General features: G+C 35.1%; 2 protein-coding genes across 3 annotated transcripts in view; one reads left to right on the plus strand and one right to left on the minus strand.

The window, feature by feature from the left end:
• LOC143600199 (protein LIFEGUARD 2-like) lies at window positions 1-2,057 on the plus strand. Its single transcript, XM_077077958.1, has 4 exons — window positions 1-262; window positions 333-446; window positions 1,393-1,550; window positions 1,851-2,057. The coding sequence occupies exons 1-4, from the start codon at window positions 1-3 to the stop codon at window positions 2,055-2,057; spliced, it is 741 nt and encodes a 246-aa protein (XP_076934073.1).
• A 904-nt stretch (window positions 2,058-2,961) lies between these two features.
• LOC143601252 (protein NETWORKED 1D-like) overlaps window positions 2,962-25,990 on the minus strand; it is a 76,757-nt gene continuing 53,728 nt past the window's right edge. Inside the window, exons 2-4 of one of the 2 annotated variants that reach the window (XM_077078706.1) lie at window positions 11,227-11,357; window positions 5,044-9,170; window positions 2,962-4,094 (exon numbers count right to left, since the gene is read on the minus strand). In XM_077078706.1, the coding sequence (XP_076934821.1) occupies window positions 3,138-4,094; window positions 5,044-9,170; window positions 11,227-11,329 (5,187 nt within the window). In that variant the 5' untranslated portion in view covers window positions 11,330-11,357 and the 3' untranslated portion in view covers window positions 2,962-3,137. Of the gene's footprint in view, window positions 4,095-5,043; window positions 9,171-11,226; window positions 11,364-25,990 lie in introns of those variants that run through there. The other variant, XM_077078714.1, reaches the window with a different exon arrangement.

The raw sequence follows: 25,990 nt of genomic DNA on the forward strand, positions 1-25,990 counted from the left end.
ATGTGGAATCAACATCCGTTTCTGAAAACCGACCTTGAATCCGGATCATCATCTGATGAGCCGCTGTATCCGATAATGTCCGAGTCACCGGAGCTGCGGTGGTCGTTTATTCGCAAGATATATTCAATCGTCGCCGTGCAGTTGCTTCTAACGGCCGCCGTTGGTGCTATTGTGGTGACGTGTCATCCTATCGTCACGTTTTTAACCACCACTAACGCTGGATTCGCCTGTTACATACTTTTCATCATTGCTCCGTTCATCAGTATGATCATTTTAACCTTTTTACCCTAATGCTGTTACAGTTTTTAATTATTGTACGTTGTGATGTGCAGCTTTGTGCCCGTTGTCTTATTATTATCAGCGGCATCCGGTTAACTATCTGCTTCTTGGCATCTTCACCATCTCTCTTGCTTTTGCAGTCGGCTTGACATGTGCATTCACTAGCGGTAAGTTTACACAGGGCTTTGATTACTAAATGAACGAACACGAACATACATTATGAATTGTTGATACAACTGTGTTCGTGAGCGTTCCATATTGTGTTTGTTTGTTTATATGTGTTCATTAAAGGTTTTTAATGACTTTTCTAATCTAATCATATAGATTTAAGCTAAAAGAGTAACTATAAAACAAAAATATATCTGAGTATTATGTAATTAGTTATATGTAAATAAGTAAATTAACATACAAATATGAATGTTAAGAAAACACCAGTACAAACTTAGTAACCGGACTGACCATTTTCTTAATGAACGAACGTGAACAAGATATCTCATTCAGTGAAGTGTTTGTGAACTGTTTGCTTGTCTGATAAACACTTAATGGATAAAAAAGAACACGACCTCATTCGGTCCGGTTCAGTTCATTTACAGGCCTAAGTATTTATAGGAGGTAGAGACATATGTAGAATCAAAATGTGGTTCATATTAGATTCAATATCACTTGGGGTATTGGATTGGATCTTCATCAAGCTATTGCTATAGTTTGATGGAATTCAGTTTATAGTCTTAAGACAGAGAAATAAATACTAGCATGTATTTTTGTTAGAGGTGGTAAACGGGCCAATCGACGGGTTGGATGATATGACACAACTTAAACAGGTAGATTTTTGTTACGGATTAGATTGTTAGAATGGGCCGAGTTCAGTTGACCATAAACATTTGTGATCCAAGTGATTTTCAAAACTTTTATAAAGTTTTTGTGTGTTAAATATTATTACAAAAATAGTAAATTACCCAAACTGAGAAGTTATGGAACAAAACATAACCGTATCCGCCATTCACAAGTAAAACAGTTAAAAATAACTACGTTTATTATATAAATTTCTTGTTTATTGTTGTATACGTATTTCGTTAACGGGTAATTGTTTTGATTTCTATTGAATTTGTTCAGGAAAAGTCATTTTGCAAGCAGTTATTTTGACAGCTGTGGTGGTGGTGAGTCTCACTTTGTTCAAATTCTTTGCTGCAAAGAGAGGTTATGACTTCAATTTCTTGGGGCCATTTTTGTTTGGTGCTGTTATGGTGCTTGTTGTCTTTTCCTTCATTCAGGTTTGTCCCAGTTTTTAAAAGTATTTATAAGTTAAAATGAGCCGAGCTTTAGCTCTCATAAGTCAAAACGAGTCCTGCTCAAGCTTGGCTTGGTTTTACACCCCTATACATAGCAACCCAAAACTTGATTACGTTTGTGTCGGGTTCATGTCTTGTTTCTGGCCGTGTCTAGAATTGGCACCCCTATTTTCCTTCAATTTAACATGTTTGGGTCTTAGTAAGATCAAATAGGTCAAAATCTCCACCTACACTTGAACTCGAGTTATGTTTTCCAACTAATTTGTGTTAATATTTTTGCAGGTTTTCTTTCCTCTAGGCGAGATTTCAGTAATGATATACGGGGGTTTATCAGCATTAGTCTTCTGTGGCTACATTGTTTATGACACCGACAATCTAATCAAACGATACACCTATGACGAGTACATATGGGCTGCCGTGGCTCTATACTTGGATATCATCAATCTTTTTATATCATTGCTTACTATTTTACGCGCTGCTGATAATTAATATAGTTAAGATTCAAGGCCTCTTACCATCTGTTCATGAGTTTATCTTAAGTGGTACATTTTTGCTTGTTGTGGTAAAAGGTTAAAGCAAGTTCGGGTCAAATTTGTTGATTGTTAAAAGAGCTGAGGACACTTTTTTATTTTATTTTGTAATTTCATAAATAATTTATGTGTCAATACATGTTTTAATAAAGTGTTTCTTGCATCAGTAACAAAGTCAAAGCCAAATTTCATGTTACTGTGAAGCATAATTAGTTATCTTAGTCTGCAAAAGCTAAATAGTAGATACTATCTAAAATTTTAATTTAAGATCCATTTTCCTATTGCAAACATATATTTTTCATGGGTTTGGATAAAATACAAATGAAATTAACATGCTAAACGTGAGAATCAAGTAGAGTAATTATATATACAAGTAGAGTAATTATGTAATTATATCATAGAGTAATTACGTAATTACTCTATGATGTAATTACATAATTACTCTACTTGTATATATAATTACTCTACTTGATTCTCATGTTTAGCACGTTAATTTCATTTGTACGTTAACTTTCCCCTATTTTTCATAATGTAGAAAAACAATTTCTGAAAAAGCACAGGCCAGCTGTGCATGAAAACTATGTAGGCACAAACCCGAAGCAGTTTGTGTAAGCAGAAACCACACGCGCGAACACGCAGCCATATGTAATGAAGGGAAATTAGTAAAAAATCAACTTTGCTGCACATCCAAATGTAATTTATGAGTAAAAGGTCATAGAAAACAAAGAAATGGAAACAAATTAGTAATCGTGTACGAAAATCCAAAACCAAATTGTATAAATCTCAAATAAATTATGAACTTCAGAAGAGTGCTCTTATTAAAATAATGTTGAATAGAGATGATCTTAAATTTAACCATTTTACACTATTCCCATTCAAACACTAGACCAATTCCAAGAGAAAAAAGCAAGCTCTCCAAAAATTGCCTCTTGAGATCCATATGGGAACATTTACATTCTCTCTAAACTCAAATATATAAAACTTGTTCATTACTATATTAAAATAACACTGATAATTAACCCGTAAATAATAAACTCGATTAATCTCCTTTAGTCGAAGGCTCGGCACAAGCACAAAAGTGACCTTTCTTCCGCCTGCTGTTCGTTGCTCTTGTTCTTCCACCACCATAAAGATAATCTTTCAAAACCACCCGTTTTTTGGTGTCGAGAAACCGTTTTCTTCCACTCGGTGCGTTTACATCATCAAGCTTTAACAGCTTAAATTGTATCTTTTGTATCTCTACTTGCAATCGACCGATTTTTTCGGACACCCGTCTCGCTTGTCCCGACACCTTTTCCCTTCTCGCACTTTCACTTTCTGCAGACTCCGAGTCACCTTCGATATGTTGTACTAATCGCGCGTTGATTTCGTGTAGCTTTTCGATGGCAGATTCAGCTTCAGTGAGTTGACTTTTAACCAACTCGCATTCAATCATTGCCTTTCCCCTTCCACTTATCAATGTCGTCTCGACTTTCCGTTTCAAATCATCGATCGTGATTTGAAGATTCGTTAGCTTTAAAACATCGGAATTGAGTCGTTCTAGAACTTTCGTCTTGTTTCCATCTTCACGGAGCTCCTTGAACCTTCTAGAAACTTCTAGAATGTCATCGAGAGACGCATCTGAAGCGGTGGGATGGTGTTTGGACATAGGTTTGGAATCATTCGTGGTTTCCCATATCTCTCCTTCTGTTAACCCTGGTTTACTTAAGTTGTATGACGAGCATTCGGAGGCTTTATCGAGCATTATGTCTTTTGGGTCGGGCACTGAGATTTCAGGTGTTGACTTTCTTTGACTGTTTGCTATCCCTGGATTCTTTCGCTGACTCAATTCTTTGATCTGCATCATTGCAGATTCCAGCTTTGCATCTGAATCTAACTTTTGCTGTGTTGCTAACGTTTGCATCTCGGTTACAGCTGTTTCAATAAGTTTAACTTTAGTTTGAAGATCCTGCAACTCGACAAATGCATCTCGTTCCACAGTTGCAAATTCATCACCCTGAAAACATTCGTTACCAAATTATTTCATTAATTAAAAAAAATATATTGTAGCTATTACATATAGATTTACACACAAAATAACAGAGAATCGTAAATTGTTTTATTTAATATAATTTATTATATATAAAGAAAAGTTTAGGGACCCGACTTGTTCTGACTAGAGGTGTAAACGAGTGAAATTTCTCGTGAGCTCACTCGAAATCGGATTGCTAAAAACTCGAACCAAACTCAGCTTAAATGAGTTCGATCCCAGCTTCACTTATCGAGATTGAGTAGGTTCGCGAGCCTAAACGATATTAATAGTGTATACCTTACTTAATGTTTTAAACACATAGTTACATATATTAATTATATGTAAATTTATGATAAAACTGACTGAATAATGTATACTATGCTATATATAAAAATTATAATAACAAATAAATGCAAAAATAACTGTAAATTCAATAAACTAATTAATAAAATAACTAACAAATAAAGACCCGAGTCGGGCTGAGCTCGAGTTTGAAAAACTGCTCATGAGTTGAACTCGAGCTTTAGATATAGAGCTCGAGTAAGGTAAACAAGCTCAGCTCGGCTACACTCCTAGTTCTGACCACGTACAAAAAATTATCAGTTTTTGACTTCACACAACTGAACCAATTTGCCACAGCTACACATTAAAAAATATAGAACTTCAAAGGTCAATTCAGGTATGCTATATCTCATCATGTCAACGGAAAATAATAGCTTGAAAGAAAACGGGTAAAATGACACCCAAAGTGCATTTTCAATTGCAGAAAACCTCCTTAATTATGTTTCAAATTTTAGATACATACCGAAACAACTTATTTGAAGTCATATTTAATACGCCAATAGCCTTTTTAACAATGTTCAACAAAAAGTGTTCCAGGTCAACCCAACCCATACAAAAAAATACCAGTCTTCGCTACAAGGTTAAGCGTTACCTTCTCGTTTTCTGGCTGTGAGACTTTGATTTTGACACAGGTATGATTTTCCAAGGATATGATGCTATCCCTTAAAGATTCAACAACCAGACCATACGCATCCAAACGATCTTTAAGATCCACATTCTCACATTCCAAAATGTCACTTCTTTCTTTAACCGAGTCATTATTTAAATCTTTGAAATTAATTTCATCTTCAAGATTCAAACAAACTTCAGTAAGCTCACTGGCCTTCTGTTCTAATAAGACTTGACAAATAGCGGAAGTCTGCAAATCTTGATAGATTAACGACCCCTCGATTTCAAGTAACCGCGCCTTTTCCTCTGTTTTTTCAAACTTTTCTGACAATTTCTGAAATTTAGCCTCAAAAACCTGGATTTCTTTGCTCAAATGATTATTATCTTCTAAAAGTTTGAGAATCTTCTCATTGTTTTTTCGCTGCAGGTCCTTCTTCTCATTCTCTAAAATCTTTATTTCCTTTTCTTTTAACTGCAATAAATTATTTCCATTCACTAAATCCAAATTCAATCTCTCACAAACAGATTGAGCCGCTCTAAATTCTTCGTGTTTCTCATCAATGTAATTCTTCAAACTTTGCGAGAAGACTTCTTGACTTAAAATGTTATTTAAATTGATGTCATTTTCGTCTTCTAGAACATGAATCTTGTTCTTGATCTGAGCATTATCTTCCAACAAAGATTTGTTTTCTTCAAGAACAACTGCATTCTCCATTTGCAAGGTTCTAGAAGCTTCTTGAACAGCCGACAACTCATGTTGTATATTCTCCAGCTGAGTTCTTAGACCCGACTCACTAATATCTCCTTTGATTACTTTCAATCTTAATTCTTCATTCGTTTCTGAAATTCTCAACACCTCGTTTTGCAACCCGAGAATCTTTTCAGCACGAACACCCGATTCCTGTTCAATTACACACTTTTCCAATTCAAGATCCGCCAATTTTGACTTGAGTTGACTCAAAAGTGTGACTAGAATTGTTGTCTCAACAACCAACTTCATGCTTTCGTCTTCGTTTTCAATTAGTGTGCGGTTTCTGCCTTCAATTTGTTTCTCAATATTACTGAAACATGTTTGTTCTTGCCCGTTTTCACACTCAGTGTGTAATGAAAGACCAACAGATTTCAACAGCTGATGCACCCCGTTCATTAATCTATGATTTTGATCAGATAAAGATTTAATCTTCATCTGGTTTTCGGTTTTTTCTTGTTTCAAAACATGAATCAAACTTTCGGACAATTTGGATGCTTCTTGAAGTTTATGACAATCATTTAACAGAGAAAAGTTGGTTTCTTCAAGATCTTGAATACAATTTGACAATATCAAGATTTCGATTTCAAGACCGAAAGATTTATCGAGCTCTAGGTCAAACTCTTTGCTTTTATGTTGACCTTCTTGTTTCAGAAGTTGAATTTCACTTCTCATTGCGTCCAATTGTTGGTTATTTTCTTGAGCAAAAGTAACATGCTCTTGAGATTGTAAATCCAATGATACATTCAACTCTTTCACCTTTTGAAGTGTAGATTCTCTTTCTTTTTCCGTTAATGAGTATTTATCTTCTAGATCCGAGTATTTCATCTCAAGATCTCTTAACTTTGTTTCAGTAATTTCTATTTTTGTGACCAAACTACCCTTTTCAGTTACAAGTACCGACTTTTCATCAGCAAGCAGCTGACACGAATCTTCAAAACTCTTTGACTTTTGCTTCAAGACCTCAAGTTTAACATGAGCATCAAAAAGCGAATTTTCAAGAACCGTGTTTTTCTCCGATACGTGACTCAAATTATCGGCTGTTACTTGTAACTGACCTAACAAATTCGCCTTTTCAACCGCAAGATTTGACTTCTCTTCTAATAGAAACCGATACGATTCTTCAAGCGACTTCAATTTACCCCTTACCCCGTCCAGCTCAGTACCCAAATCTGATAACGAGTTTTCCAAAACGACGTTTCGTTCAAGAAGTTGCCCCATGATTTCCAGTTTCGCTAAAAGACACATTTTTTCAGTTTTTTCTTTTTGCAATTCTTCTTTTAAATTAAACGTCTCGTTTTGTAAATCCTTCACAGATGAACTGAAGCTTTCCGGGTTCAACCCGACATAAACGACTTGCTCCAAGACTGACTCATGCTTCTTGTTTAACTCGATTATTTCCTCCTTTAGACAATATATCTCTTGCTGAAGTGCGTTTCTTTGGTCAACTCTAAGGTCAACCTCTTCCTCAAGTCTCCCGTTAGCTTCTTTTAACTTACCGATTTCCGCCTGCACTTCGTTTAACGAAATGATGGATGATAAGTTGACCTCGCTGAGCTTCTCGTTCTCCTTGATTTTGTTCTCTATCTCTCCCTCTAAAACTTGGTTACGAGCGTTAATATCACATAAAACTTGAGCTCGGCTTTGCAACTCGCTTGCCATTGATCTTAACTCTTCTTGAGATTGAGCGTGCAATTGTTGTAACGTTTGGAACGTAGTCTCGGCTTCAACAAACCGTATTCTTTCTTCTTGTATGCAAGTCCATAATCTCCCTAATTCCTTCTGTTTCTCTGTGATTTCTTGACTTTGACTACTGATTTTGACTTCCTTAGATTCCAGTTCCATACGCAGATTCGTGTTTGACTTTTCTAACATTAAGCGCTGCTCTTCAGCATCTTTCAAAAGTGAAATTCCATTATCAATTTCAGTTTTCAACCTTTTTGTTTCTTCTTGTGCACACACGAGTCTAAGTTCGAGACTTGAAATAGTCTCCATGCATTGTTGGTATAAAACATCTTGTGCCTCTTTCTCTTTGGTTAATTTAACAATTTCAGAATTTGCTTCTAGAAGCTTCTTCTCTGCTTCTAGAAGCTTCTTCTCCAAATCTAATTGCAGGTTTATAGATTGTGTGTACTTATCATAAGCAGCATCTTTTTCATCTTCTAACCTTTTAACTTCTTTCAAATTTTCCTCATTGATTTCTTCAATTTTCTTTTGGGCCTGATGGTAAAGCCCAATACTTTCTTCCTTTTCAACTTCTAATCTTTTAATTTCTTTCAAATTTTGCGCATTGATTTCTTCAATCTTCTTTTGCGCCTGATGGTAAAGCCCGATACCTTCTTCCTTTTCAACTTCTAATCTTTTAATTTCTTTCAAATTTTGCTCATTGATTTCTTCAATCTTCTTTTGAGCTTGATGGTAAAGCCCAATACCTTCTCCCTTTTCAACTTCTAACCTTTTAATTTCTTTAAAATTTTGCTCATTAATTTCTTCAATTTTCTTTTGAGCCTGATGGTAAAGCCCAATATTTTCTTCCTTTTCAACTTCTAATCTTTTAACTTCTTTCAAATTTTGCTCATTGATTTCCTCAATCTCCTTTTGGGCCTGATGATAAAGCCCAATACTTTCTTCCTTTTCATCTTCTAACCTTTTCATTTCCTTCAAATGCTGCTCATTGATTTCTTCAATATTCTTTTGGGCCTGATGATAAAGGCCAATGCCTTCTTCCTTTTCAACTTCTAATCTTTTTAATTCTTCCTTCAATTTTTGGGATTCAGCTTCTGCTTTGCTTGCGCAGTCAGCAAGTTTTCTAGAATCTTCTTGCAATTTCAAAATCTCCGACTCGAGTTTTGATAGTTTATCCAAACTCTCGAGGTACAGCTTCATTCCAGCTTCTTTTTCATCTTCTAATTTCACTAACGCCTCTCTTAATAAAAGAATTTCTTTGTCGAATTGAGACCTGTGTTTATTATTAATACTATTGGCATCTTCTGAATCAGTGAAACTGAGGGCTTTTCTTGCGGTTCCTGTTGAACCATCTTTCTGAAAGTCAACATGGTCAAAGGAAGGAATTATGATGGTTCTTGAATCTGGGGTTTGAGGGTCAGAATCATATGGAGAATTAGAAGCGGAGTCATCGGGTACTTGATTTGGAAATGCTTCACTCATTGTTTTGTGGGCCTGGCGGAGGGCCCCGGTTGCATGATCATATCTTTCGGCTAAGGCCCGATAAGCCCGGTATAACTCTTCCACTAGGTTTATAAGCTCGGGTCGCTTTTTGTAGTACATTTCTGCCCTTCTGGCAAATGAATCTGCGTCTTCTTCGATGAGTTTTATCATTGCTTTCACTTTTATGTCAACATCTGTTCATGCAACCAAGAAAGTATAATTATTAAAAATTTTTAAAAATACAAGTAAATTAAATCTACAAGTCGGTTTGGATAAAAGCAAAATCTAGCTTCTTTCCTTTAATAGGAAACACAGCATGATTAACTACGATTAATTACCCGGTTGGTCCTTGTGTTTTGACCATATTGCAACTTTAGTCCCCAAGTGTCAAATATTACACCTTTAGATCAATTGTTTGCACGAATGTAACTAGGGCTGTGCAGGAAACTGAAATACAGATCCAAAACCCAAAAAAAAGAAACTTAATAAACCTAACGAAACAAAACTGACGGTTTGTTTTTAAGTTTTAGTAAAAACCGAATCGGTTTTGGTTTTGCACATAACAAAAACCGAAAACACAGGACCGATCTGAATTATAAATTTTTATTTTAAGTAATTGATAAGAATTTAATAAATTGTATAACCCAAATATTTTAGTCTAAGTGTACAGTAACAATTGGTTATTAGTTAACAAAAAGATTTAGGCCCAAATTAATTATTTTGGGACAATTTTTTCGGCGCAAAAATTTAAGCTCATATGGCAGTACTAAAACCAAACCAAAAACAAAATAGTTTTCAAAAACTAAAAACCTGAAATTTCAGTTTTTGGTTCGATTTGGTTCAACTTGTTCCGTTACATGAATGTGAAAATGACCATAAATCCCTGTAATAATTAACTTGTTTTTATTTGCAGGTGCGCCCAACAATATGAAATATATGTTTATGTTTTTTATTTCTTTAATATAGAGGTATTTTTGTCATTTTAAAAAATTTAACGAGAACAAGTTAACACCGATCCATTCTAGGGGCCAGCGGTGTTACCTTCATGTGAACAATTTGTTTAAAGGTGCAAAATTTGAAAAGTGGGGACTAAAGTTGCAATACGGCCAACATAGACCATCCGCGTAATTAATTATTAAATATTAAAAGAACCAAAACCTAAATTCTAGTTGGAAGATAGGAAAAGCATTGAAGGCTATGATATAATTACAAAATACCCTAATGTATTAAATACGCCCTATATAAATATACCAGCAAATTAAATCTGTATAGTCAGATTGAAAGGGAAAGAAAAAGAAAACATTGATTCATTCCTCCAATAGAAAACACAGTGCACGGTTAACTATACAAAGATCCGAAGCTTAAATTCTAGTTGGAAGATGTGAGAGCAATAATGGCTGTGAGAAAATTACAAAGATACCTAACGTATCCCACATGCCTATCTACCAAGAAAACGAGCGAAGCCGCCGGTGAGCTACTCGAGATCACCTCGTTAAAAGCTCGAATCGACCAAATCTTAAATGAGCTGGAGCCTAAAAATAAGATTGTTTGATAAATGAGCCTGAGCCTGAGCCTGAGCCCGAGCTTCACTTATCGAGCTCAAGCTTGAACGAGCCTACTATTTATTGAGTCTTTTATTCATATTAAATGTATGATTATAAAATATAAATATAATTGTGTTTACAATTATGATAAAAGTAACTACATAGTATATATTATGTTATGTAAAAACTATAACTAAAACACATAAAAATATCAAAAAGTGTATGCAATATTATAAATAATAAACGAGCTGAACCCGAGCTTGAAAAACTACCCACAAGCCAAGCTCGGCTCGTTTAAACACCTAATGACTGGTTCAAACCCAGTGCTCTTGCGTAATCTTACCATTTTCCCCTAGATATGAACTGATATATTGTCAAAATTCAGTAAGATCCAGATTCTCAGATAAGAAATGGTAAATCACACACTGAGATGTTATAATGATTATAACATAGCATAGGGCAAATGAATAAATACAACCCGCTCATATATAGTTTAGGCCGCCTTTTTAAGTCAAGTGACTCTAATGAGTTTCTATTTAATTCTAGAGTTCCAACAAAAAAATGAACTTACGATGTAATTGTAACCTAGGCAGCTATCATTCACTAAACTCACTCGAATTTGCATTATCATGTAAAAAACCAGTAGTACCATTTCTCCTAATGTTGATATTGACTTTCAAGATGGCCAACAGAAAGAAAGCTATACCTGAAAGATTTTCATGAAGCCATTTTGAATTTTTGGGGCTAATGTGGCTGTTCCACCACCACGAATACATACGCCTCGAGTCCGCCTTTGACAAAGTTGCCATGGTCAACCTTCCAGATAAATCAGAACTCCTAGAGTTCAACACAGATGAAATGGTTCAGCTTATGATGACCATATAACAATCAGAGAAGTAATTAACTCATCAAGATCAACACGGAATCATCATGAGTTCATTTAAAGAAAGAGAGAATAACAACGCATCAGACAACGATTTTCAAATGTCAATCAAAGTTTTTCAAGAATGCCATAAATACAGTTGTTATACTATTACATCAACTTTAAAGCAATATTTCATTTTCAACAAGCCACACCTAACTCCCACCAAAAAAAAAAAAAAAAAAAAAAAACAGTAACCAGCCCTAATTTTGAGATCCAAAACACCTCATCATCATCACACACAGCCACAAACAAATTCAACGAAATTACAAGCCCTAACCCTAACAATCACGATCAAAAACACAATTACCGATCATTCAACAAAAACCTAAACAATAACCAGCATTCAATCACAGAACGAACATTGAACCTACAGAGTTAACAATTAACAAATCAAATCGAATCAAAACCGTGCAAAGAGTAACTTACAGAGCAATTAAAATTCAGTTGCGATTCCGAGTGTGCAACTCTATAAACACAATCATATCCGATTACAAAGTACCGATTTCAACACATTCGAGCTTAATACACCGGCGTTAGTTTCTAGACCTAACTGTAGTTAGTTCTTTTGCTGGGTAGACGCGACGATATGTCGGCTTGAGAATGAAAGAAATGAATTATTTATTTATAAGTAAATGAATAATATTACGTACACAAAGTAGGGACCAATAAACACAAAGACAAAAATGAGACAAATTAGTTAATGTTATAATATTAGCTCTAAATATAACAATATTATTAGTATAATATGAGAACTTGAAGATAATAAAACAAGAGAATAAGAAAATGTATGATTCAGTAACTTTTTGATGGTGTCTTCTTAGATTACAAAGGTAGATATATATACAAAAAGGTAATACTATTTAGGGGACATGTTCATTAGTTGGGATTGAAAATTTGGCATCCATCACATGGATGTGTCTTACAGACACTTTCATAATACTTATGTGGAGTGTTCATGTGGCCAAGACTTTTGACAAATGTGAAAAGGTGTTATACAACTTGTAAAATCGTCGGTGGTTTCACAACACTCCCCATTGGATGACACATTTTCAAAACTTCGGGGTCTTGAAGTACTGCCTCATTAAAAACCTTGCTAAAGAAAAACCCAATGGAAAAAAGCTTTAGCTAAGGGAAAAAGAGTGCAGTAGATAGCTCCCCCTCAAGTTGCAGGTCGTTATATTGTTCGTACATGGCGCATGCCAATATCATGGACATGTTTTCTGAATGTTGCTGTGGGAAGTGCTTTTGTGAAAAGATCAGCTGAGTTGTTGCTGGATTTGACATATCTCATCTCAACCTGATTTTCTTAAATAAGGTCCCGAGTATACTCAAAGTATTTTGGTGGTATATGCTTTGTTCTGTCACTTTTGATATACCCTTCCTTCATTTGCGAGACACAAGCTGCATTATCTTCATAGATAGGAGTTGGGATTCGATCTTTCTCTAGACCGCAAGAAATCAATATGTGTCGTGACATAGATCTTAACCATACACATTCTTTTGAAGCTTCATGCAATGCAATGACTTCAGCATGATTTGAAGATATTGCAATGAGTGTTTGTTTCTGAGAACGCCATGAAATCGCAGTTCCTCCATTCTTAAATACGTATCCAGTTTGAGATTTTGCTTTATGGGGATCAGATAAATAACCTGCATCTGCATAACCAACTAACCCTTCTTTTGAATCGTTAGAATAAAATAAACCTAAATCAACAGTTCCTTTTAAATACCGAAAAATATGTTTAATGCCATTCCAATGTCTTTTAGTAGGGGATGAACTGAATCTTGCCAATAAATTAACTGCAAAAGAAATGTCAGGTCTTGTACAGTTAGTAAGATACATAAGTGCTCCAATTGCACTGAGGTATGGTACTTCGGGACCAAGAATCTCTTCATTATCTTCGCAATGACGAAATGGATCATTGTCAACATTGAGTGATCTAACAACCATCGGTGTGCTTAAAGGATTTGCTTTGTCCATATTGAAACGTTTTAAGAGTTTCTCAGTATAATTTGACTGATGCACAAGTATCCCATTATGCATATGCTCAATTTGTAAACAAAGACAATATTTGATTTTTCCAAGATCTTTCATTTCGAATTCTTTCTTTAAAAGAGCAATTGCTTCATTAATTTCTTTTTGTGTCCCAATTAAATTTAGATCATCAACATACACATCTATGATCACATATCCTGATGTTGTCTTCTTGATGAAGACACATGGACAAATAAGATTATTTGTGTATCCTTTGCTTATCAAATAATCACTCAAACGATTGTACCACATACTTCCAGATTGTTTCAGTCCATACAAGGATCTTTGTAATTTGATGGAATACATTTCCTTAGGCTTTGAGCTTATTGCTTCGGGGAGTTTAAATCCTTCGGGAATTTTCATATAGATGTCACTATCTAGTGATCCATACAAGTAAGCTGTGACAACATCCATAAGACGCATCTCTAACTTTTTAGAGACTGCTAAGCTGATTAAATATCTAAACGTAATAGCATCCATAACAGGAGAATACGTTTCCTCATAGTCAATTCCTGGCCTCTGAGAAAAACCTTGAGCTACAAGTCTTGCTTTATATCTTGTAACTTCATTTTTCTCATTTCGTTTTCTCACAAACACCCATTTATATCCTACAGGTTTCATTGACTTTGGTATAATGACAATAGGTCCAAAAACCTTTCGATTGTTTAGTGAGTTTAATTCAGCTTGCATAGCATCTTTCCATTTGTTCCAATCTTGTCGATTTTTACAATCATCTATAGATTTTGGTTCAGGGTCATCATTTTCTTCCATGATATCGCTTGCCACAGAATAAGAAAATATATCATCAATATTTTCCATTTCATCTCGATCCCACATTATATGTGATTGACCATAGTTGATTAACAATTCTTTATTGGAATCATTTATTCCTTCCTGAGGAAATGTTATATCATTTATTCTTTCCTGAGGAAAGGTTTTGTCAATCATTCCTTCCTTAGGGTCAGTATCCTTTTCAAAACCCTTTCTTTTTCGAGGATTTTTATCCTTTGAACCGATTGGCCTTCCACGTTTTAAACGTTTTTGAGATTCATGAGTTGCATTATTATGGTTTTGCTTGCTTGGAATCTCAACTCGAGCTGGAGCATTAGCAGCTGGTATATGAGATTTAGTGACCCTGTTTATATCAGTAAATGCATCAGGTAACTGATTTGCAATTTCTTGTATATGTATTATTTTTTGAACCTCTGTCTCACTTTGTTTTGATCTTGGGTCTAGGTGTAACAATGATGGCACACACCATGATATATCTCTTTCTTGCTTTTTCATTTCTCCCCCTAATGTCGGGAACATTGTCTCGTTAAAATGACAATCAGCAAAACGTGCTGTAAATACATCACCTGTTAAAGGTTCAAGGTATCTTATGATGGAAGATGTTTCATATCCAACATATATTCCCAACCTTCTTTGGGGACCCATTTTTGTGCGTTGTAGTGGTGCAATAGGAGCATACACAGCACAACCAAAAATTCTAAGATGAGAGATATTTGGCTCATTTCCAGAAACAAGTTGTGTGGGAGAGTATTTATGATTTGCACTTGGTCTCACGCGGATTAATGATCCAGCATGCATAATTGCATGACCCCAGATAGAAACAGGGAGTTTTGTCCTCATTATTAATGGTCTAGCTATTAGCTGTAGGCGTTTGATCAACGACTCGGCTAAGCCATTTTGTGTGTGTACATGAGCAACAGGGTGTTCTACAACAATCCCCATAGACATGCAATAATCATCAAAAGCATGTGATGTAAATTCTCCCGCATTATCAAGCCTTACTCTTTAATGGTATAATCCGGAAAATGTGCACGTAATTTGATAATTTGAGCAAGAAATTTTGCAAAAGCAACATTACGAGTCGATAATAAAGAGATATTAGACCATCTGCTGGATGCGTCTATTAAGACCATGAAGTATCTAAATGGTCCACATGGTGGATGAATTGGTCCACGTATGTCACCTTGAATTCTTTCAAGAAACATTGGTGTTTCTTTATCGACTTTTAATGGCGAAGGCCTTGTAATTAATTTTCCAAGAGAACAAGATGTACATTGAGGCATTTTATCTATTTTGTGGATCTTTTGACCTTTCAGTGGATGCCCATGTGTATTTTCAATGATCCTTTTCATCATTGTGGATCCTGGATGGCCTAATCTGTCATGCCATAAGTTTATGATACCAGAATCGCAACAATTTTCTTTGACTGCCATATGTGCTTGAGGCACATTTATATATGTATAATGCAAACCAGAATGGAGCATTGGCAATTTTTCCAATATTTGATCTTTGCTTATGATATGTAAATATTTTTCATTACTAACAGTCCTTGACTGAGTATCATATCCATTATGATATATGTTTCTGAAACTCAACAAATTTCTTGTTGATTTTGGGGAAAATAAAGCATTTTCTATTTTGAGCTTTGTACCATTTGGTAATGCTAAATTAGCTTTTCCCACTCCTTCTATCAAGTTTGTAGGACCTGATATTGTATTGATGATCCCTTTTGTCGGTTTCAGTTTATAAAAATATTTTTTAGATCTAAGTATAGTATGCGTGGCTCCACTATCCGCTATACATATATCTTCTTCATTTGTTTGATCTTGTGCTCCGGTGATTTTCATTTTAAATATAATTAAAGATAATGAGAACACACTTAATAACTGCATCTAATTATAGTAGTCAAGCAACTTTGTTTCAAAGTTCTACCCCAAAGTCTTCAACGCTCAGCTCAGCATTGATATTATTAAAGTTATCAACATGGTTCACTTCTTTCTCTTTTCCTTTTAGAGAGGCTTGGTACAGTTCACACAAATGTGGAGCTGTGCGACAAGCCTTTGCCCAGTGGTTTGTACTTCCACATCTAAAACATGAAGTGCCATTGTTTTCGGACCTACCAGCTTCATTCCATTTATTTTGGTGGTTGGAATTAGTATTGTGTGGGACATGATAATTATTGGCTCTCTGGTTACGACCACGACCACGGCCACGACCACGACCGTAAGAATTATTGTTCCATTTGAATGAAAGCTTACGATCAATAAAATGTCTTTTGTCAAAATGACCACGGCCACGTCCTCGACTTTGTTCCCATTTATGACCAGAATTTTTATGAGAACTTTTGTGAGCAACATGTGCTTCTGGTATTGCTAATGAACCCGTGGGACGAGATTGATGATTTTTCATCAATAATTCATTATTTTTCTCTGCTACAAGGAGCAATGCATTTAGATCAGAGTATCTCCTAAAATTCTGCAAACGATAATGTGTTTGCAAGTTTATGTTTGATGCATGAAACGTGGAGAAAGTTTTCTCTAACTTTTCTTCCTCTGTTACGGGATACCCACAAAATTCTAGCTTTGAGCAAATTCGGTATAAAGCAGAGGTGTAATCATTTACCCTCTTAAAATCTTGGAACCTAAGACTGTTCCATTCATCTCTAGAAGTAGGAAGTAAAACTTCCCTTAGATGATCGAATCTGCTTTTCAAATCTTCCCATATCATATATGGGTTATCATAATTAAAATACTCATGTTGTAGTAATTCATCAATATGTTTATGGATGAAATCATCAGCTCTTGCTTTATCCTGGTCAGAGCAATCATTGTATTCTTGGATTGTTTCTAACACATCCATAGATTTTAAATGTCTTTTGACATTTGCTGTCCAAGACATATAATTTTCTCCATAAATGTTGAGTGCAGGGAATTCGAGTTTTGCTATATTTGACATTTTGTTGCTAAACATAATAGATCAAATAATAAGATAAATATTAGAATCCATATATATCAATCAACAATGAGATACAATACATTGGTAGAGCTATAAACATATAAAAGAAAAAGAAAATGCCGAAATCTTCAGATGGGAGATTAAAAATTAGAATGAGAAGTAGTATAAGCATTATAGTGACCAACAGCAAAACCGGGTGAATCATTTTGAGAACTTTATCCTGGATAAATTTAATAAGAAGAATGTTTGTTGTAAATGAAATGGGGTTAATGATTGGTTATTTATAGTGAAAATTTATAACCTTTTTACAACGGTTACATTACCGTTTATAACGGTAACATTACCGTTTGTATGTGTGTGTGTATATATATATATAATATTAATTATTTTAAAGTAAGATAATAAATAAGATATTAAATACAGTTTATTTTATAAAATATATAATTAGTATACACAATAATAAGAATAGAATTTTTAGTGTAAATAAATCTAACTTCTAAATGAGATATTAGTGTGCATATATAAATAAAAGTTAGAATAGTTATAAAATTTTAATAACAATGTTTATACACATTATTGCTATTACTCAGTATATTAGTTAGTATATGTATATGCATAGATATATATCTAATTTACATAATTAAAGAAGTGTTTATGATGCTTATGTAGATACCTTTGTGTCTATTACCTTTCTTGGTTAGGATATAAGCGGCTCGTGCTGATAACGTGTTATAATATTAGCTCTAACTATAACAATATTATTAGTGTAATATGAGAACTTGAAGATAACAAAACAAGAGAATAAGAAAATGTATGATTCAGTAACTTTTTGATGGTGTCTTCTTAGATTACAAAGGTAGATATATATACAAAAAGGTAATACTATTTAGGGGACATGTTCATTAGTTGGGATTGAAAATTTGGCATCCATCACATGGATGTGTCTTACCGACACTTTCATAATACTTATGTGGAGTGTTCATGTGGCCAAGACTTTTGACAAATGTGAAAAGGTGTTATACAACTTGTAAAATCGTCGGTGGTTTCACAACAGTTAAGATAATAATAATAAGAAGAAGAAGAAGAAGAATTAGTTGTGAAATATTAAATGCTTAATTGATTATTTTTCTAGTTTTGTACAACACTTTTTATTATATGTGTTAGGCTAGTGACAGGTGTAGTTTTGGGTCTAAGAAATATTGTGCGTGAAGGTTTGAATATGAGATCGGAAATATTATTTGTATAAAATTTAACGTGCTAGTTACGTACTTACGTTCACTTGAAATGTTTATGTGATTGTTTTGGGTTTGGATATTTCTTTATGGGACAATGACGTGTGTTTACAAGACGTGATGTGACTAATATTGTCATTCATCACCATAATATCTTATTGAATTCTTGTGAAGATGTATTTGTTTGTTTATGGTGTGATAGTTTGAGTTTGGCTTTATTGAGATTTGAGAATATGCAATATTTTTTTTAAAACTAAATATATAGTTGTATAATATTAGTTTAAGTAATTTGTGGATATTGAAGGGTAGATGGATAAGCTTGATGGGTCCTTACAATGATGCATGATACAAAAATGTAGAAACTAAAAAGGCAAGCTAAATATTTAAAGGGCATGTGACTCAGAAGCCTTAATTTGGTCCTCTCATGATATGTGAAAGAGAAAGGAAGTAAAAGATATGGAGAAGATTATTATACCATATTTAGATGAAGGAATTAAAAACTTTCCATTAAAGAAATCAAGGGGAAGATGTAGATGTTAAGTATTTTACCCATTTTGACTCAAATGATGTACGAGTAATTAGGTGTCAACTTTCAACTTTAGGCATAAATTTGGGTAGATGATGATTACAGATGATTCAATTATTTAATGCATGACCAAACTTTTTAATCAAAATTGGATTAAAGGCATAATATGGTAATCTTGTGTTTCTTTTAATGAATTATAAATGATCAAGTTATTGTGATGCAACATGCTAACCGGTAGTTACACGACAACTTACTATGAACCCTAATTTGTATTAAAACTATAAAAAATGTTTTTTTGGGATAAAAGGAACAACAACCCTCATTTTACAAATTTAGAGAACGAAAATTACAAAAAAAATTAAGGCTACTTGACTTTTTTTGAGACATCTCCTAAGTAAAGTCAAAAGCCAGATAACTATCAAGATGGACTCCAAACAAGCGAGTATAGCGCTTGGTCCATCCACGAATACCTTGCCATCACATGGTACAATATAAGGCCCAATAGTGACTAAAAACATAACAAGATTTGTTAGCAGTCCAAAAACTGATCAGTGGGCAACGGTATAAAAGTTTTTACCCGGCCCCATTTCTCTCTGTATCCGTAGTAACTAACCAGGCTCACTTATAATATTGAAATCCAGAAGCTTACTGGGTAAACTTTGAACTTCAAAAGTTTCAATCCTACCCAATAAATAAGGTTTAAGCACATGTTTGTAAAATGACCCTTATGATATATCCCTCAACAAATTAGCAAATAACCAAGTTATTTAATTCGACATAGTTGCTGTCAATCTTATTTTCTTTAAAAGCCACATGATAAAATCAGCTGAACTCACAATAGCAACAAAAAAATTGTCAAATTGGATGAAATATAAATATCGTTTTTTCTTGTGCTAAGATTCTTTGGTTTCGCAATCAGATGTTGGAAAATCGTGAACAGTGAGGTTTAGATTGTAATACTAATAAATCAACTGCAATTCATTAAACAAGTACAAGAGTTGTTTGAGTGGAAAATAAAGTCACATTTCAGTAAGGGCACAAGAGGTGTCTATTTACAATTACAAGTTACAAAATCGGTTGCATTATATCTAATATTACATCACAAGCGTCACTTAGTCTGCTAAGAACTAGATCTGGCTACTACCTTTGAACAGTTAAGATCAGCTTGATGGTCAACTGGACTGAAATCTGAAATCTTCTCTGAACTGAACTGGCTTGATGCTTTAATGCTTTATCGATGCTACCAAGCTGATTTGTGGGTTTTGAGAGTTACATGTAATAAGTGTTTTTGAGTTATATTTCCCCTATATAATATTGAGAGTTATTCAATATTAATTATCGTGTGTTTACGTTTTGGTGAGTTATATCAATTCGTTCTTGATTGATCTCTTCATGGATCCTTTTATGCTTGAAGTGTGGATTTCAATATCACTAGTTGTGTCCGCAAGATAGATTCTATGAATAATCAGCATGTCATAATCCAATCCGATCTGAATACACTGTGTTCAAAATACAAACAATATTAAGATAGGTCAGAACATAAAAACCCTCAAAGCAACAATTACACGATAATAAATATATAAAGGACGAATTAAAGACGCAAACTTCTTACATGAATCAGATATAATCTCATCAATGGATCTTCAGGGGACGTAAACAGGTTAGAGTGGCGCATATGATACAACGGCTATGAAATGATTTAGAGATTGATGAAGATGAAGATAAACATGCGTATGTATGCCTCCCCATATATAGTGCAGAACTAGGTTAAATCCTAAAGCAAAAGTTTTAGGAAAATTGGTTTTAAATAATCCCAACTATCACCTATTGGCAAATAACAGGCTCAACTTTGCACTTGGCTGGTGGCGGTCCTAACTAAAGGGGTATTTGTTTTTAACGGGCCGCGACTAACGGATGTTAACCCGTTAGTGATTTGCTGACGTTGACCTTCTTCTCCGGCCGGAAACCTGCAACTCGCCTACATTCTCCCTAATATCGTTACACTGTCTCTCTCTATCTTTTCTCTCATACGAAACCTAACCGACGTGTCACCGTTGTTGTCTCCGGCGAAGTCCACCCTCGTCAATCGTGCGTCATTCGAGGTAATTGGCACTTCATTCGGCTCGTTTTGACCCCCTTAACAAAAGCCTTATGCTTATTTTGTTGATCGTGTAACATTGATTTCGAATTTTTGAAAATAAGATCGGGTTTGGTATCTAGGGATTGGCCATGGAAGAAGATGTAATGTACTTCATTTTCAAATTTCTGATGTGTTTTGAAGAGGGAGGGAGACGGTGTGATGATATTGAGAATGGTGGCGAGTTGCAAGTTTCCGGCCGGAAAAGAAGGTCAACGTCAGCAAATCACTAACGGGGTTAACATCCGTTAGTCGCGGCCCGTTAAAAACAAATACCCCTTTAGTTAGGACCGCCACCAGTCAAAAGCAAAGTTGGACATGTTATTTGCCAATAGGTGATAGTTGGGATTATTTAAAACCAATTTTCCAAGTTTTTATTATAGCCCCCCTAAAATTCTATGTTTTTTTTCATATAGCAAATCAACTATTATAATGGATATACATGGCCGGCATTTTATATGCTTAATAATAATAAAAAAAGGACAAAATATGACTTTGGATTATAGATTTTTTTTAAATAGGAAATTTTGTCAAGTGAGTTGGAAATTAGCAAGTGTTCCGTCATTTGAAATGACATATGTCAGAATATATATAGGCGCTGTCAGTTTTTGTCGGGTGAGTTGGAAATTAGCAAGTGTTCCGCCATTTGAAATAGCGGATTAGTACATTTTTTTGTGTTTCATCATTTCAAATAACGGATGCCACTTTTTCTGATCCACCTGACTGGCGGTCCACGATTCCCAAAGTAGTTTGCCCCTATATGTCAAATTGCCTTTTGACAGACACTTGCTATTTGAAATGGCAAGCGTCCTCTAAACATCCACCGTTTCAAATGACAAGTGTGAATAGTAACCGTACTACCAAATTTGACTTTTAATTGACAACTCCAATAAACCATTTTTCTTTTTACATTTAATGGATATCCAAGTCTTATTCCTCAATCCCAGGAAAAGCATTTGGATAGAGCCCTGCATGAGACGGATGAGTTGCGGAAAAAGTTGGCTACTGAAAGTAGCAGGAAAAAGAAAGTGGAGAAGAAATTACTACACAAGTGTAGTAAGCTGAAGAAGTTAATCAAGAATACATGAAGGATTAAAAATCTCGTTCTATTGTGACCGTACCGTTTGTTTCCTGTTCTGTTGTGGTTCTATCGTTTGACCCTTGTTCCGTTGTTGTAGTATTAATGGTTTCTAGAATAAGTCCGTAGTGTTTATAATGGTATCGCTTGTGGTAATAGGAGTAGTCATAATGTACTCCTGTTTATAAAATAAATAAAAACTTTTTATGAGTTAATTTCCTTATATTTTCAGAATGTCGAACCAAAGTAATCCTTCCCAAAATAAGGAAGCTTCGAATGCTAAAAGCAACCAATCGAAAACTGAGCCTGCTCAAGGAAACAATAAGCAGTTGATAAACAAAATGCAAGAAATGATCAATGCCATGAATACATTATTACCCACCATGAAAGAAAAATTCGTCCATCAAAGTGAGGCCCGGCAACCCAGTAAATTTGTCAAATCCAAATCTCGTCCTAACCCTACCCATCAAAATGAAGAAAGTGACCAAGGATCAACCAACGGTGAAAAGATCCACCAAACCTTTAAGAAAATGTTACGAATTGAAGGTTGTTTGTTTAAGGATTTTAAGAATTGTGGGCCGAAAGAGTTTTATGGCGACAAGGGTGCCATCGCCGCCATAAGATGTCTTGAAGAAATGGAATCAATTGTGATAATAAGCAAGTGTACAGAGGAGGAAAAGATTCAATACACGGCCAGATGTTTAAGGGGGAAGCTCTAGAGTGGTGGAACACTCTATTGATGGCAAGAGGATGAAGAATCATGTACCAGATAACGTGGGAAGAGTTTAAGGATCTTGTGTTGCAGAAGTACTGTCCAATGCATGAAACCGATTTAGTTCAAACCAAGTTTTTGAATCACAAGGTAGTTGGAACCAATATGAGAGAATACAATACCAAATTCCAAGAGTATTGTAGGCTTGTGCCACAATTGGTAACACTAGAATCGAGCAAGGTAACCCGATACATATGGGGTTTACTGAGAGAGATAAGAGACATGGTGAGGTCTCATTTACCACAGACAGCCGAATCAGCCATGGAGCTGGCTGGTTATTTGATAAACGGTTTGATCCGTAACAAAGAATAAGACTAGAAAGAATATTCAACCATTGACAGAAAAGGAAAAGGGAATAACCGTTTCAAGGGAAAAAATGTGGATAGAAGAAGGAGTGGTTTCAATTTCAACCACCCATTGTGTAAGATTTGTAAGAGGCATCATGCGAGTCGATGCCGGTTTGCAGTATCTACATCTATTGTATGTGATACATGTAAGAAACCAGGACATGCCACTGCTGATTGTTGGAAAAACAAGATGACTTGCTTCAACTGCAAGGAAATGGGGCATCTTAGCTTTGAATGTCCCAAGAAGAATGTTGCTGGAAGTGGAAGTGTTGGAGGTGCTGGGGGGAGTGGCACCAAGAATGAAGGAAGGAAGGGGAATGCTCGAGTCTTTATACTCGATACCAAGAAGGCCGCAGACATACCGGAATCCATCACCGGTACGTTCTTAGTCAATAACGTTTATGCAAGAGTTTTATTTGATTCTGGTGCAAATCAAAGTTTTATAAATTATAAGTTTTGTAGTCTATTAAACGAACCTTTAAAGAAATTGAATAAAACCATAAACGTCGAGACAGCCAATGGTGAGATAATTAAAATTTCCGAGACCTTAGAACATGGAAAGATCTTGTTGGCAGGCTACGTCATTCCTGTGCAATTACTACCTATGACGTTAGCAGGCTTTGATATAGTTCTAGGTATGGACTGGTTATCCGACAACCATGCCCGTATCATTTTCAATAAGAAAACCACATAACTTCAAGCCCCTGACAAGCGAACAATTCAAATCGCGGGCGACAAAGACGCTGGTCATGTTAGTATAATTTCAATGATAAAAGCTAACAAATGTTTAAAATAAGGATGCTTAGCATTCATGGCCTATGTAACGGAAGAATCAAAACCGAAGGAAATCAAAGATGTACCTGTAGTATCCGAATTTCCCGACGTCTTTTCCAGATGAACTTCCAGGAATTCCGCCCAATCGAAAAGTCGAATTCAGAATAGACTTAATGCCTGGAACAACTTCGATAGCCAAATCTCCTTATCGTTTGGCTCCGACGGAAATGAAGGAATTAAAGAAACAGCTAGATGAGTTGTTAGAGAAAGGGTTTATTCGTCCAAGTTCATCACCTTGGGGAGCGCCGATATTATTCGTCAAGAAGAAAGATGGTTCCATGAGGATGTGCATCGACTACAGGGCATTGAACACAGTAACTATTAAGAATCGATATCCGCTACCTAGAATTGACGACCTATTTGATCAATTGCAAGGAGCGAGTTTCTTTTCGAAAATAGACTTACGTTCTGGATACCATCAGTTGAAAGTTCAAGAAGAAGATATCCCAAAAAAAGCTTTCCGAACAAGGTATGGACATTATGAGTTCACCGTAATGCCATTTGGACTCACTAATGCCCCAGCCGCTTTCATGGACATGATGAACAGAGTTTGTAAGCCATATTTAGATAAATTTGTAATCGTATTCATCGACGATATACTTATTTATTCTAAATCAGAAGAAGAACACAAAGTTCATCTTCGGATTTTATTGGAATTATTTCGAAACGAGAAATTGTATGCAAAATTTTCCAAGTGCGAGTTTTGGCTGTATGAAGTGCAATTTCTTGGTCACATTGTCAATTGAAAGTACACGAAAAGAATTATACGACTCACGATCTAGAGTTGGGTGCCATAATTTTTGCTTTAAAGTTATGGAGACACTATCTCTATGGAGTCAAGTTTATCGTGTACACTTATCATAAGAGCTTAAAGCATATATTTGATCAGAAGGAACTTAACATGCGTCAAAGAAGATGGATGGAAACCTTAAACGATTACGATTGTGAAATCATCTATCACGAAGGAAAAGCAAATGTTGTAGCCGACGCATTGAGCCGAAAGGAACATGAGAAACCCAAAAGGGTTCGAGCTTTGAGATTAGAACTGCAAATAGATCTAATCGAGCAAATCAAGAAAGCTCAGAAACAAGCAATTGAAGAAAACCATATTTCCGAAGAAAAACGTAACGGCACCATTGATTCTTTAATAAAAGGAGACGATAACATACTCAGACTTGGGAACCGAATCTGGGTACCAATTGTTGGTAATTTGCGCGAAATGATCATGAATGAAGCTCATAAATCAAAGTACATGATGCATCCCGGTAGTGATAAAATGTATCAAAATCTTAAACCAAACTACTGGTGGAATGGGATGAAGAGAGATATTGCTTTGTACGTTGCTAAATGCTTAACATGTTTACAAGTCAAGGCACAACATCAAAAGCCTTCAGGTTTGCTTCAACAACCTGAACTTCCTATATGGAAATGGGAGATGATAACAACGGATTTCATTACGAAACTCCCTAGGACTACCCGACAACATAATGCTATTTGGGTAATCGTTAATAGGTTAACTAAATCCGCTCATTTCTTACCTATCAATGAATCTTATTCCATGGATAGATTGGCACGGATTTACGTGTCACACCCCGACCAATGAAGGCGGAAACATCGAGGCGCGACATGATTTCTCATTGCACAATGACACTATAAAGTTACAATATTTAAACAACTCATTTAAATCCATATCATCATAAATAACACAACAATTGTTCATACAAAATGCCAAATAGATAGATAAACAAATAACTTGTTCTTTTATTTTCTAATATCCTAAAGCCAAGATAATAAGTTTCTTCAAGTAATCCAATCAAGCTAACATCAAACCTGTAAC

The sequence above is a fragment of the Bidens hawaiensis genome, unplaced genomic scaffold (assembly GCF_021521415.1).
Source record: "Bidens hawaiensis isolate Kalapana, Puna unplaced genomic scaffold, B.hawaiensis_p1.1 tig00001960_1, whole genome shotgun sequence".
NCBI classification, from domain to species: Eukaryota; Viridiplantae; Streptophyta; class Magnoliopsida; order Asterales; family Asteraceae; genus Bidens; species Bidens hawaiensis.

Bases quoted from the DNA above. Each gene is read 5' to 3' on its own strand.
- LOC143600199 (XM_077077958.1), top strand. From the start codon at position 1: ATGTGGAATCAACATCCGTTTCTGAAAACCGACCTTGAATCCGGATCA. The intron at 263-332 runs GTATGATCATTT...TGTGATGTGCAG, and splicing joins CATCATTGCTCCGTTCATCA to CTTTGTGCCCGTTGTCTTAT. The intron at 1,551-1,850 runs GTTTGTCCCAGT...ATATTTTTGCAG, and splicing joins TTGTCTTTTCCTTCATTCAG to GTTTTCTTTCCTCTAGGCGA.